The 13,016-nt window shown below is 42.2% G+C and overlaps 1 protein-coding gene across 6 annotated transcripts in view; it reads left to right on the forward strand.

Moving 5' to 3' along the window:
- LOC116309675 (forkhead box protein J3-like) overlaps positions 1 to 13,016 on the forward strand; it is a 67,187-nt gene that overhangs the window by 4,521 nt on the left and 49,650 nt on the right. For 4 of the 6 annotated variants that reach the window (XM_039603921.1, XM_039603920.1, XM_039603925.1 and 1 more), the window contains 2 exons: positions 4,709 to 4,832; positions 5,153 to 5,632. In XM_039603921.1, the coding sequence (XP_039459855.1) occupies positions 5,267 to 5,632 (366 nt within the window). In that variant the 5' untranslated portion in view covers positions 4,709 to 4,832; positions 5,153 to 5,266. The remainder of the gene's footprint in view (positions 1 to 4,708; positions 4,833 to 5,152; positions 5,633 to 13,016) is intronic. The other 2 variants (XM_039603923.1, XM_031726341.2) reach the window with 2 other exon arrangements.

Consider the following 13,016-nt stretch of genomic DNA (forward strand, 5'->3'; position numbering starts at 1 on the left):
TCCCCAGGAAAGTACACATAATTTGAATTTGAATGTAGCAAATCCTTTTATCTTGTCAAAATCCTCTTTGATTCTGTTAGGAAAAGCATTGCTATGATTTGGAGGGGGAAAGAAAAAAGAAAGATAAGTAAAAGATAAGATAGGGGATGATCACTTTTAAAGGGCCATCATTTGGATTGAACTCGCCAGCAGCGTTGCCTGCGAGACGAGAGATGCAAAGCTTCCACTGCTAACCTGATGTAAAGCTTGCATCTTGCACAAGCTGAGAGCGCTCTGCTACTCTGGTTAGGTTTTAATGAGTAACAATTGTTAGCCAATTTGCATGTAAAACAATGCAATTATAAACAAGCATCAAAAAGCTGTAATACTTCTAAAATATGTAAATGACTCTCCATTATAAAGTGCAACAAAACCTAAGCCATGCCTCCGAGCCAGGGCCTCTAGGTTTTTGGATGCTTGCTTCCATTATTAATGCTATTCACAAGCCAAACTTTTTAGGTTGGTGCAGTTGGGCGCTTTAATCTATTTTTGCTGTAAATTAATGAATTTTTAAAGAGGACTAGTCCTCGCTGAATAGGGCTGGATGTGGGAATGTAGTTTGAGTCGTGGTGACGCAGTGCTATAGCCCTCTTTACTGTGCGAAGCGTGAGTTCACAAACAGCATCCCATCGCTCTCTCGGGACCTTTCGTTGGGGGATTTTGCCGAAATGCTGCACTCCTATGTTTTATTTATGACAAAATATGCCTTTTTAACTTTGCCGTTGTCAGAATCTGGAATTTTGATAGCTCTTTCCTAGTTGGTGCTAGTAAGTCTTCTGGGTCGCTAACTCCCTCTACCTTGGCAGATGTTTTCAGGTGTAATGTTCTGTGTGGGCTTAGCGAGTTAAATATTTTATTCTAGGCCTTGAGGGATTCAGTGGAACCTACTGATTTTTCTTGCCTTCTTTCAATCAGGTTTTCTTTCAGACTTGAGAAAAACAGTGTGAGTCAGTAATGTTCTGTTTCAGTAGCGATGCCACCGGATTGACTCGGTTGACACGAGCCAGCCAGCAGGTTTCATACACGCACACACACAGAAAAAAAATGATTAAAGTGTTGTTCTGTTATGGATAAATTATTATCCTTGGTATGAATGTATCCACTTTTTTTCTTCTTCTTCTTCTTTCTTTCAAACTTTCATTTTCCTGACCACTCTCTTCTTTAAAGACTCAATGTATCTCACTGTGAAACAGTGCGTTACATCGATGCCTCTCCAGGTCTCCTTTTAAAAACAAGTAGACAGTATCAAGTGATAATTGCTTAACCCAGCTCCATTGAGGGATAAGGAAACAGCCACCGCGAGGGCATCTGATTTGCCTTGATATCTCATAATTGAACCTTTTCAGGGGTGTGCTTTCTGTGCTGAAGCAGAAAGTAATTAAGGTGTTCAATACGGCTTTTTTGGACCTTTTCCTTCTTCCTTTGAATGGCCCACACTTCGAGACATGACAGCGCTCAGTATGCTTACAGACTTTTCTTTTGACACATTAGCCCTACCCTTGCCAAGGCAGTCCTTCCTAGAAACCCCCTCTGCTCTGCACGCTCCGGGTGGGTATTTTGTCATTACTTCATTTTCCTCTGAAAATATTTTGATGCCTCTTTCCTTTTGGCTCCCTCCTCCTCCCCCCAGCCCACCTCGCTTTCTCTCACCCATCCCCCGTCACTCCATTCAAAGTTCTCTATTAAAATGCAGAACTGTAAAGCCTCTCTCAGTCTAAAAGCCTGCTAGCAGCAGGGGACTGTTAGCTGTTAGTGATGCATACAGCTGAGTGAGTGCATCACAGCTACAAAGTCTAATGGGTGAATACATTCAATCACACACATAGCCTCAACTCTTTTAAAGGGACAATGTTCACAGTCATGAAAGCTCTATCCACAGTGCAGAGAGTGATGCGTTTAAATTCTTAGGAGGAAAGAGATTTCTTGTTCATAAATGTCTAAATCCTTGCTTTTTTTAAAAAGTAATCTCTTCTTTAACTGCCAACTAATATATCACAACTGTCACACTAAGAAAGTTAATATTTTACATTCTTCTTTTTTTCTTCTTTGATGGGTGAAAGATAAAAAAAATCTAAAGTGTCTTGTTTTTTAAGTGTAATGTAAACCGCTTCTGTCTCTGAATATGCACGTTTCTATCCACAACCATACTGAAACCCTGTTTAATGAACCCGTGCCGTTTCTGTGTGATCCTCTGCCAGAATCTCCTCATTTCATCGCCACCTTTATTTCCTCTTCAACAACAGTCTCTTTGAAATAGATCTTGTCTGTATGTTGTTTTTGATGTTTCCTGAAGAGGGATGCAGAGTTCAGCCTTGTAAGGTTTTGACAAGTATCAGCAGGAATTGTGTTGTTTGCATCACTGCCCAGTCACCGCATTAGAAGCAATGCAACAAGAAGAACCTCGTTGGGGGGGGGGGATGCTTTTTCTGATGGAGAATATAATGCCATCATGAAAAGGCAGACATTTTTCCATGCATAAGTAAACTATATGGGGTTTTTTATTCAAGTATTTGAACCAAAGGAGCATTAGCAATACTCAAACTCTGCCACTGTACATCATTTTAGAAAGTATGTACTGCTTTTTCAACATAGAAAACCATGGACAATTACTTTTCATGAATAAACTGTCCTTTCTGATAACATATTTGGCACTTTTTAATAGAGTCTAGCACTCAAACACGTATGCATTCGGTGTAGTATAGTGTATTTCTACAGAAGGCTGATGTCTCCCTGAACGGCAGAGATATACAGTGAGATCTCTTTTCTCCAGTTATCACTTTTCTTCCTTGATCCCTGTTGTGAAACACAGTCGATATCATAAAATAAAAGGCGCAGTGCTGAGGTTAGCTTAGTCACCGTGGGCCCAGTTGACTGAGCCGACTAGGTAATTGGTTGCGTCTACCCGCCCAGCAGGGCTCCTCTCCCCAGAAGCCAAGTCAAGTCTTCTCTCTGTGCTCTCTTCTATTACTCATCATCCCAACACCTCACTATGCTAGCGGTGCGAAGCTACACCGTGCCACCGTGCAACCAGCCCACGCTCCCAAAACTTCTCAACAACAGCAGCCACGGCAGGTCGAGGCTTGTGGCAGGCTGATTTGCAGTTTGAGCCTCCTTTTTAATGAGGGGAAAATAAGTACTTGTTGTTCTGTGTCTTGTGTGTCACCACCCCCTTCCCCACATACCCTGCACCACTGCAACTAGTAATGCTACATTCCCTTTAGCAAAAAAAGAAAAAGAAAAAGAAGGTGCACTAATTAAGATAGCTTCCTGGGATTTCGAAGAGGGGCTTGGAAGAAGTATCTCCCACAGTGGCAGGGCCTTGAGGAGGGGGACAGGAGTAGTTTTGTGCAAAAAGCCTCATCGGGCACATCTCTTCTGTCAGTGGCGCTTTCCTTGCACTAGTCCCCCCCTCCACCCCTTGCCTGGGTTGTTTAGCTTGATGAGTCTGGTGCTAAATATGTATTTTTTTCCATGTGTAATTAAGCAGGGTTTGCAGGAGCTGGGCATTTCACTTCTTTTCTTCCTTGTATATTTTGCTCTCCAGGGGGATTGGTGAAAAGACAGACAGAGGGGTTTGTGTTCGTCTGTACGTTTGTGGTGGTAGGCAGGCTCATTGAAGTTCTCCCACCTTGATTATATACAGCATGAATGGAGAATGCGCGTGGGCCAGTGGGCTCTTTGTTGTTGAAGGACATTGGAAGGTTATTTCGCAGGATGTTGATAAAGGTTTGGCTGTAGATTTCTGTATTAATAAGAGATTGAATTCATCCAACCATTATTAACTATTCAGACTCTGGGCCTCTGAGATTTACCTGTATTTCTTAGAACGTATGACGTTCGTTCTTGGTGCTCGCACGAAACGAGAAACTGATCTTGAATCAGAGCGAGGTTTGAATGCAACATCTTCACTCCTGTGATGAGTAACAGTTACATGACATTCTCAGCCCAAAAGTGACAAATCTACAAATGTTCTGTGACTGATTGAAGTACAGAACAATTGGTGAGTAATTTCTCCTGGGTGTACCAAATGATTCCCTTTGTTTTGTCCTGAATCACGCTCAAAGCGCCCACTTCCAAAAAATAGTTCAGTCTCTGTGTAACAGAAGGTACCGTTTTAGGTCCAGTACCGCTCTAAAAATAGCTTCGAAAATCAAATGTTGAGGGTTATTGAGGTTTCATTTTTTGGGTCTGCCTGGCAAGGACCTGAAACCCTGAGGGGGGAGGCAGTGGGGTGGTTGTGGACTTGACAGAAGAGTGAGGCACGTCGAGAGTCGGAGAATTAGAACACCGAGTGTGTGTTTCTGCGTGCGTGCGTGTACGCGTGTCTGTGTGGAGGGGTAGTCAGAGAGGAGAAGGGGACGAGCCTTTCGGCTCCTCCAGAGGGTTGGAATTCCTCCCGAGCTGTTCCCCCCATTTGGCAGGCACTTGTGAAAACAATTCCCCAGCTTTTAGTCACTCGGCAGATCCAATTGCCATTTCCACTTTGGAGGGAATGAGAGTGCGAGGCAATCCAGATAGACAGAACACAGAGAGAGAAAGAGAGAAGAGTTTTAATCGGGTTGGACAGATGCCGAGGCCAGTTGAACGGTTGTGCGATATTAATATCTTATGAAGGCTGTCTGGCAGTCCAAGCTCACCGTTTTGTGTGGTTTGTGTTTGTACGTTGCAGCAGCGGCCATTACAGAGGCTAAATGAAGATCTTGTGAACATGCACGAGGGACGAGCTCTACCTTTCACTTCGGTGACTTCCTCAGATGCTGTGGCCCAAAGAAAGATGGAAAGGATTGGGAAGAGTAAGAAACTTAACTCTTACCTAGTCCCCCATGCAACTTTGCTTTTCACTGTATAATTAATGCAATTGAATGAAACAATTTGATTAAAGTTTTTGTTTGTTTTTTTCATATCCGTAGCTCACGGTGCATATCATATTTATTCACACTGTGACAGAACAAGTGAGCAACATGCCAAAATATTTAGTTTTCCATTATACAACGCTGCAGTGTATGCGGAGAATATTCTGCAAGTTAACATCTGTGTGTGTCTGCCAAGTGTTCTTTCTGCTCCAGCTAAAGGAGATGAATAGGCATAGTAAATAAACCTCCTGCTCTTCTAGGCTTGAGCCAAGGCTGCTGCACAGAACCCATTCAGTGAGCCAACAGGAGATCCTCCACACGCCACGTCGCTGAGCCGCGCATCTTCCCTTTTGACCCCTGACACAACAAACACTATGACCTCTGAGCTGGAGAGTAGCCTTACTTCAATGGACTGGCTTCCCCAGCTCGGCGTGAGGGCAGCCATTCAGAAGGCCGACACGGGACACCACCACGGGCATCACCACCACGGGCACCACCACCACCACGGGCACCATCACGGGCACGGACCTGGCAAGAAAATGGTACATTTGGACCCAGGAACCACACTGGACCAAGAGGAAGCAGCACAGCACAGAGATGGTAAACCGCCCTACAGCTACGCCAGCCTCATCACCTTTGCTATCAACGGCTCACCGCGCAAACGGATGACCCTCAGCGAGATCTACCAGTGGATCTGTGACAACTTCCCTTACTACAGAGAGGCAGGCAGCGGATGGAAGGTAGGATATAAAAACTGTGTGTTTTGTTCTTGTTGTCTGCAGGTGAACTGGTTCTAATGTGAGTCTGATTTCAGAATGGGAATTTTTTTTTACTAATTATGAAGGCTAACAGTTTTGTAATATTCTGTTTATTTAATGATTTATTTAGGTCTGTTTTTCAGCATCTTTGTATGTCAAATTTATAGTGAAGTTGAAAGGATCAAAACATACGCCAAGTCTGATCATGTGACCAAACATTGTTCTGGATTTTGAATCACATGATCTTAAATAGTCAGAGGAATAGATCTCCACAAGTTTTTTTTTTTGTTTTTTTGTTTTCATTTTCACATAATTTTTATAGTACAGTGAATTTCCTCCATTATTTCAAATACCACTTTGGAATCTGGGGCACTGTGAAGCTATGGCAGCTACTAAAGGTTATACTTGGTGGGTCATTGAGGTGTACAGTGATTTACTATTAAACGATCTTCATCCTCTTATTTTGAAAGTTCAGTCGCTGTTAACAAGCAAGCTCCGGTCTTTCCTGCCTCATGATCATCTGTAGGCAGACTGGTGAGGTCACTACTGTGGTGGTCCTCCTTCAGCTGTCTCAGGTGTAATGGAAAACTCCACAACCTTGAGCTGCGACAATATACAATACTGTATATATACACACCACCCAGTGTGTTAGTTTTTGGGGTTTTTTAAAATTTAATCTCTATAGTACAGTTAGATGGATGTATTGACATTTAGTCAAGGTCATTGCTGTTTTTTACCCCCCAACTTTTCTTGCATTTTTACATTTATTTTTCTATTTTAGTTGTTTGCCTCCTTTACTATTCAACTGATTAAGTAATTAACTGTCAAATTTGAGATTTATATACAGACACTGATGAAGTTTATCATCTGTTAGGACTGGAGATAACTGACATTGTATGGTCATTGTTAGATGCTGTAAAATAAACCTCCGATTATATTTTTACATCTTAGACATTTTAAGCTAAACCTGGATTTGATAGGGGATTGGACTGGAAATGGAAACTAGATACTTAATTCAGATTTCAGTGCTATTTCACACCCATATCCTAAAGAACTCATAATGCTAGTGATCAGAATGCGTAACCCTGAACCAGTTGTAACCCAGAAGAGCACAGAACCCTGTTAGTGAACCAAGAATGATTGACAGATGCATTTCGCCTCATTGAGATGACATTATTAAATCCTTATGCAAATGTAGCTATGCAAATCCTGGCTAATATGAGCAGAAAGGTGGCTGTGTTATTGGAGACAAATGAATAGATCCCTGCGGTTGTGTCTTGGGGATTCTCTGCCTTATTAGCGAAGAAGGGAATGGATATAGTCCTTCTCCTGACACTGGAAAGGCTGTCTGCAAACTATCAACCAATTCATCTCTCTGAGAGCAAGAACATTTTTCTTCTTCTCTCATTATTTCTCTCTCTTACGCTTTCTATCTTCATCTCCCAAACACTTGCTCTCCACCAAACCCCCTCTCCCCTATTCTCCTTCACTCCCATATTCACTCACTCACTCCCCTCCTCTCTTCTTTTCCCCGCGTCTGTTCCCCGTCTATAATCTTCAGCACACCGTTCCCTGAACGGAGGCATGCCAGATACGGAGACAAAAAGGTTATGATAAAAGCCAGGTTGTGTTGGAAGAGCTTCTTACCAGTTAGCAGGATTCAATCAATTAGTTTTCCGTTCGGATAGCGAGAACGGGGGTTACAGAGACCATCCAGGATTTCTCTCACTGCAGCTCATGACTGCCTTTCCTGCTGGTTGTATTTGAGTGCCAGTATGTTTTAGTATCCCGTAATTATACAGCTAGATTCATTGATTTGTGTGTGTAGCTGCATTCTAGTAGCATCATTAAGGCGCTATGCTGATGCCGTTGTGGTTTCCTCTTCACACGTTCTGGCATTTGTTCACTACACTCGTGCAGGGAGTTTTTTGCAAGACACATAACCCAGAGTTTTGTTGGATTCTTTCTAGGCCAGAGCTCTGTAAAACTACACAGTGTTTTCATTTGTCAGTATAGATAGATTTAATAAAATATATTGTAGACTTTTAGACTATTATGTTAGCTAACGTAACGCTGCACGCTGCATTTCATTCTTTGCATCCATCTGCTGGTTGGCAGCTGTTCACATGCTGCCAATCAAAGAAAAAAATTCTCTTAACATGGAAGAAGCAAGCGAGAAGGAGTTGTTGTAGTCAGGTCGAGTTAAGATATATAGAGATTATTTTGAACTGTGAATCATCCAAATCGACTCAAGTTGAGTGCAGGAAAAAAACTTTTACTGTTTTTTAACTAACTTCATTTGTTATCACTGTTGTATATATAAATTCCTGCAGCTTATAGCATAAGGCCTTAAAAAGGTGCCTGTAATTATACTGTTTTTACTCTTTATCGTGCTGCTGTAACACAACATTTTCCCTTGTGGGATCAGTAATGTAGCTATCTATCTATGTGGAAATGGAAATAGCACGCATATATTCCATCATAAGAACACCAGATCATATTTAATATTATTTACATTTAGCAATGAATGATTTAGCTTACCTTTATCACTGGACATACAATTTGCCTACTTATTCGTAGAAGTGAGCGATGTAGCCTCAAAATTGTATCAAAATATACAAATTTAAGATATTTGTATTTATGAAGATACAGGGGGGAAAAAATACCGAGCAGCATTTTGTAGGTGATTGCTGCTTCCTGGCAGCAGCATTTGAAAGCCATTTTCTATCCTTCTATTCAAATGAGCTGCTGTCATTGATGACAATCAAATGTACTATATGCAATGCCGTTCAACATGAAAAGGTTCATGTTTTTTATGGTGCATGTTTGAGGTATATTTTTTCATTTCCAGAAAAATAATCTATATAGCACAATTTAGTGGGCTACATGCTGAAGTTAAAGGCTAGAAACAAAGTATTGGTATCAATACTAGTGGATTTCAGAGAGCAGCAGTGTCGCTGTCGCGTTGTGTCTGAATGGCCTTTTCATAGTGCAATAGTTGTGACACTGAATAAGATAAATGTAAGTACAAAAGCCGCCACGAGTGAAAGATAATACAAGTGCTTAACACTTTAGTTACTGCTATTGCTAAACTAAAGTATTTTAACCTTGTATCTCATCAAGCACCTGCACAATAAAATTGAAAATGAAGAATATTTTCTATCCGAGAACATTGAGCTGAACTTTTTAACCAGTTGCTTAAAACTCTCCTTTTTTGCACAATTGGCTTTTCCCATCATTTGGAGTGCAAATAGCGAGCACTACATTTATTTATTTAGTTTTGTTTCACATCAATAGCTGCTAACATCTGCTTACATGCCTTTTTAGGCTGGTTGTGCTCAACGTTTTTTTTTTTATTTTTGCCTCAAGGTTTGTTGTTTCCACTTCCACTGAGAACGTATTTATTGCACATTTTGTAAAGTATTCAGCTTTGTTGGAGGATGTTGAAGTAGCTCCCTTTTTTAGGTACTAAATTGCCATTGGAAGCTGACAAGCTGATCTGGCTCTCAGACATGCCAGGGCTTGTGTTCTTGTTGCTAGGAAACAAAACACATGGTGTCGCTATGTCATTGTTATCAAGATTTGATATTTTTATATCACTAAAAGTTAATTCTGGAATTATTGTGGAGCGTTTTTTTACTTCTTTGTTGTTCTTTCTAGCAATTTTTAAAACAAATGTAAAGACAGATAACGAGATTAGTAGGCTGATCAAATCAATTTCCAACTTTTTACAACTAATTGTTGCAAATGAGGACACTTCTGTCCAGTATAAGATCACCGTAGGGCCAGAAAGCCACTTGTAGTACGCTGGTTGAAACTCTGATATATATTTCAATCATCAACCTGCAGATGAATTAGAACTATAGATGTAAATGTAAGTCACCATGATGAAGCTTCCCCCCCCCCCCTGGTATTCATCTTTGAGGAAACGGCTGTAAACTTTTGCTTCCTGGATGACCCGACTCCTCACTGTCAGGCCAGCCGTGGCTTTCACAGGGAAAGTTACATAAGTCCGGTTCATTCCAGTTCAGGTGATTGCTGTCAGCTGTACACAGTGGGAGACAGACACAAGGATTGTCTTGGAGCCACGTTCGGCAGACAGTGCCGGGCTCGCTCGTACACACGTCGCAAGCGCTCGCTCTCAAGAAGCGTGTTTTCCGCATGTACCGAGCCAAGCTTTCAGAAAACACCTCATACGTGGTCTCTCGTGTTTGCCGTCTCCTTCACCCTCTGCCGCACGTGCATGCATGCGCGCACACAGATACACACACGCACGCAAGCTTGTACACTTGCAGAGAGAGTCCCACTCAGGTAAGCAGTGTACGTGTGCAGTCTACAGATTACACACGGGGAGCTCAGCAGGAGACGAGATGGGAGGTGTGTGTGTGTGTGTGCGTAGGGGGGAGTGCTGTCAGAGAGCAGAGGAGAGTTTTACTACCCAACACACGCACTCCGTCTGCTCTGTATGATAATGTGAGAGTGCAAGAACGGCAGAGTTGAAACCAGGACACACACACAGCCAAACACACCATAAACACACCACACCGCACAGCACAAACGCACACACGTTTACCAACTTCAGCATACAGTCGCTGACCGCCGTGAGATTATCATACGTGTGGCGTCTAGACTCGAGCCATGCTTGCGAATGCAGCACGTTAAAGAGAGGTCTAATTCGCTGTTATAATCATGTAAATTTCCAAGGTCATGAGATTTTTGTGTCTTAGCTGGAAAAAAAAAGAATATGGAGCGCTCTTTTACATCTGAGAAGTAATGATGAGAGGCTTCCTCTGGAGCTGTGCAGGAGATGTAGAATGTGTAACCAAAAAAAAAAGATGGTGAAATTAAAAAGCACATGCATGCATAAGCGATTTGTTTACGGACCTCGTTAAAGCTTCTAAATTCAGCTTGTGTAACATGCATGCATAGCATTTCCGTATTTTTGTTTTTCTTTTCTTTTTTTATTTGGAAGCGGAGGAATAAACTGGAGTGGAGATTGGAGGGGAATGCAAACGGTGTTGCATCAGGCTGCGTCATATTATTTTGTATCACTGCAACAGCATTATCTCTCTTATGTTATCTTTACCAGCCTCACCCTCTCTCCCTGCCTGCGTCCCACACCATACACTGCTCTACTTTCCCATGCCCTCTGTAGCCCCCTCGCATCCTTTTCACACCCACGTGTCCCTCCACTGTTGAATCTACCTTTGCCACAACTCATAATGACTACACAGCAGGAAACCGAAGCCACACAGGGGTTCTTTTATCTTGTCTTCTGCCTTTTTTTGCCTCTGTTCGCTTTGTAAAAGTAAAGTCATCTGTAATTAAATACTTTTTTTTATTCCATGATAGATAGATAGATAGATAGATAGATAGATAGATAGATAGATAGATATGGGAACGAGAGCAAGTTAATGAAATGCAGCAACTAGAGGCAATGGACAACTCAGCTGCTGAGGGCATCTTTGATCACGAGGTGTGCGCCCTGACCGCTTGGCCATCGGGTCAAGCTGTGCAGTCAGGATTTTAAACTCACTGCTGACCTTCAACATGTGGCCCACAGTGTTTTCTATTTAGTGCTTTTTGTTTTATCTTAATTAGCTTTCATTTTATGCAGTTTGAATATTTTTATATTGCACTGCCTTTATTTGTGTTGCCAGAGGTTGTTTTCCTCGCAATATTTTCCCGCAAAATAATGTTTTCTACCTCGGTGGATAATGAAGTTCTTCTCTTTGTGTTAAATCTTGCAAGGATTAGTCAAATAATAAGTCATTTTGATATTGGATTAATAGTTTATGGTCTTTATCGAGCAAATCAAACGGGAACATGTTTCATTGTGTCTGACAGTTTGTTGCTTGTGAAAGCTTCATGTCATTCGAAGTAGTTTATCTTTTATCTATGGTTTCCAGACATGAAGCATGGCACTATACTGGCAGACCAGCTAATCTTAAAGCCAGTTCACACAGGCTGATAGCTCAGATGATAACTTTCTGCACATCCAGTTGGCTGTATGATAAAGCTCACACTATTTTGCATATTTAGTTTGCCACCTGTTGGATTGGCAAGCTGCTTTGCAACCCGCCTCCACCCCATCCGTTGTGATCCATGTCATATCTGTTGTTAACATAGCATGTCTGCTGTGTCCTGCGTGCTGATTCTTACCCCCTCTTCCAGCTTCCTGCACATACACAAGGAAGGACAGAGAAGGTCAACGCTGGCAAATATAAGTTACTTCAGACAGAAATCTGCTTTTGATGATAGCGGTCCTGACTTAACAAGCAAATTAAGATTGCTCTGGGAACCACAAAAAGCCATTCCTCTTTTTTTTTGGTATATTTTTGTTTATTTTAACGGAATTTATTAAGTAAATTTCTGTATTCTCTGTGATTTTGTATTCTGAATATAATGCTAGAAAAATGTGACCTACCTAGACCTCATCATAACATTATGTTGCCTTTGAAATGTGAAGGTCTTCCTATTATTCACCACTTAAGAAATGCCGCCTAGACCTGTACCTTCACCAAATGGCAGTCTGCACTTCCTCACCCGCTCTCTTGCAACCCCTGTGGCCTCAGGCTAGCTCCCATGCAGCCAAGCTAATTGGCTGCAAATTAGCAAGGCCTAATGTGACGTTGTAAAGGGCAGCGCTGGCGCAGTGGCCTTTGGCCTTTGGCTGAACATTGTATGTCATAGACAATCACCTGATATGAATCAGCACCAGGCCATTATTCTGAGTCCCGTCCTTTCATTCCTGCTCCAAGGGAGATCTGCGGCTGAGCGCAGTGAAGGTCGATGCTCGATGTCAAGAGTACTTAAGTATGTGGAGGAACTCCAGTGTTGTCATTGGCTGCAGGGAGTCATTATGTTGCTGTAGGTGCACTGAAGCACCTAAGTTTGTGTCTTATGAGCACATCTCCGTTTTTGTCACTGTACAGTCAGTGTGGCTGCACAGCTCCAGCGGTGTAGTGGTACGTGTGTACAGGGTTGGATGCGTTTCTACGGCCGCTGTGTGTTTCTCCCCCACATTACTAAGCGACATAGAGCTACAGAACTGTGTCTTACTTACCTTAATCATGTACCTTACTATTCTCAGTTTGCGTGTCACGTTAAACCAGTCTGCTGTACAGATGTGTGTCTGTGCACATCTGCACTGCATCGTAATGTTAGTGCATGGGCCCGCATGCTCTGCACTCATGGTTAACTGATGAGAGAAGCAGCACTGGAGTGTTACTTTTGTTCCTGGCCAAGGCTTTCGCTTCAAGGAAGTTGTTAGAGTGTAATGTCTTATGGGAAATTTGCAGTGATCGTGCATGAAGTGGCTTAAGCCACAGGGAAGTGCATTGCGACAGTAGTTGTTAAGCTATCG

Source organism: Oreochromis aureus, linkage group 20, assembly GCF_013358895.1.
Source record: "Oreochromis aureus strain Israel breed Guangdong linkage group 20, ZZ_aureus, whole genome shotgun sequence".
NCBI classification, from domain to species: Eukaryota; Metazoa; Chordata; class Actinopteri; order Cichliformes; family Cichlidae; genus Oreochromis; species Oreochromis aureus.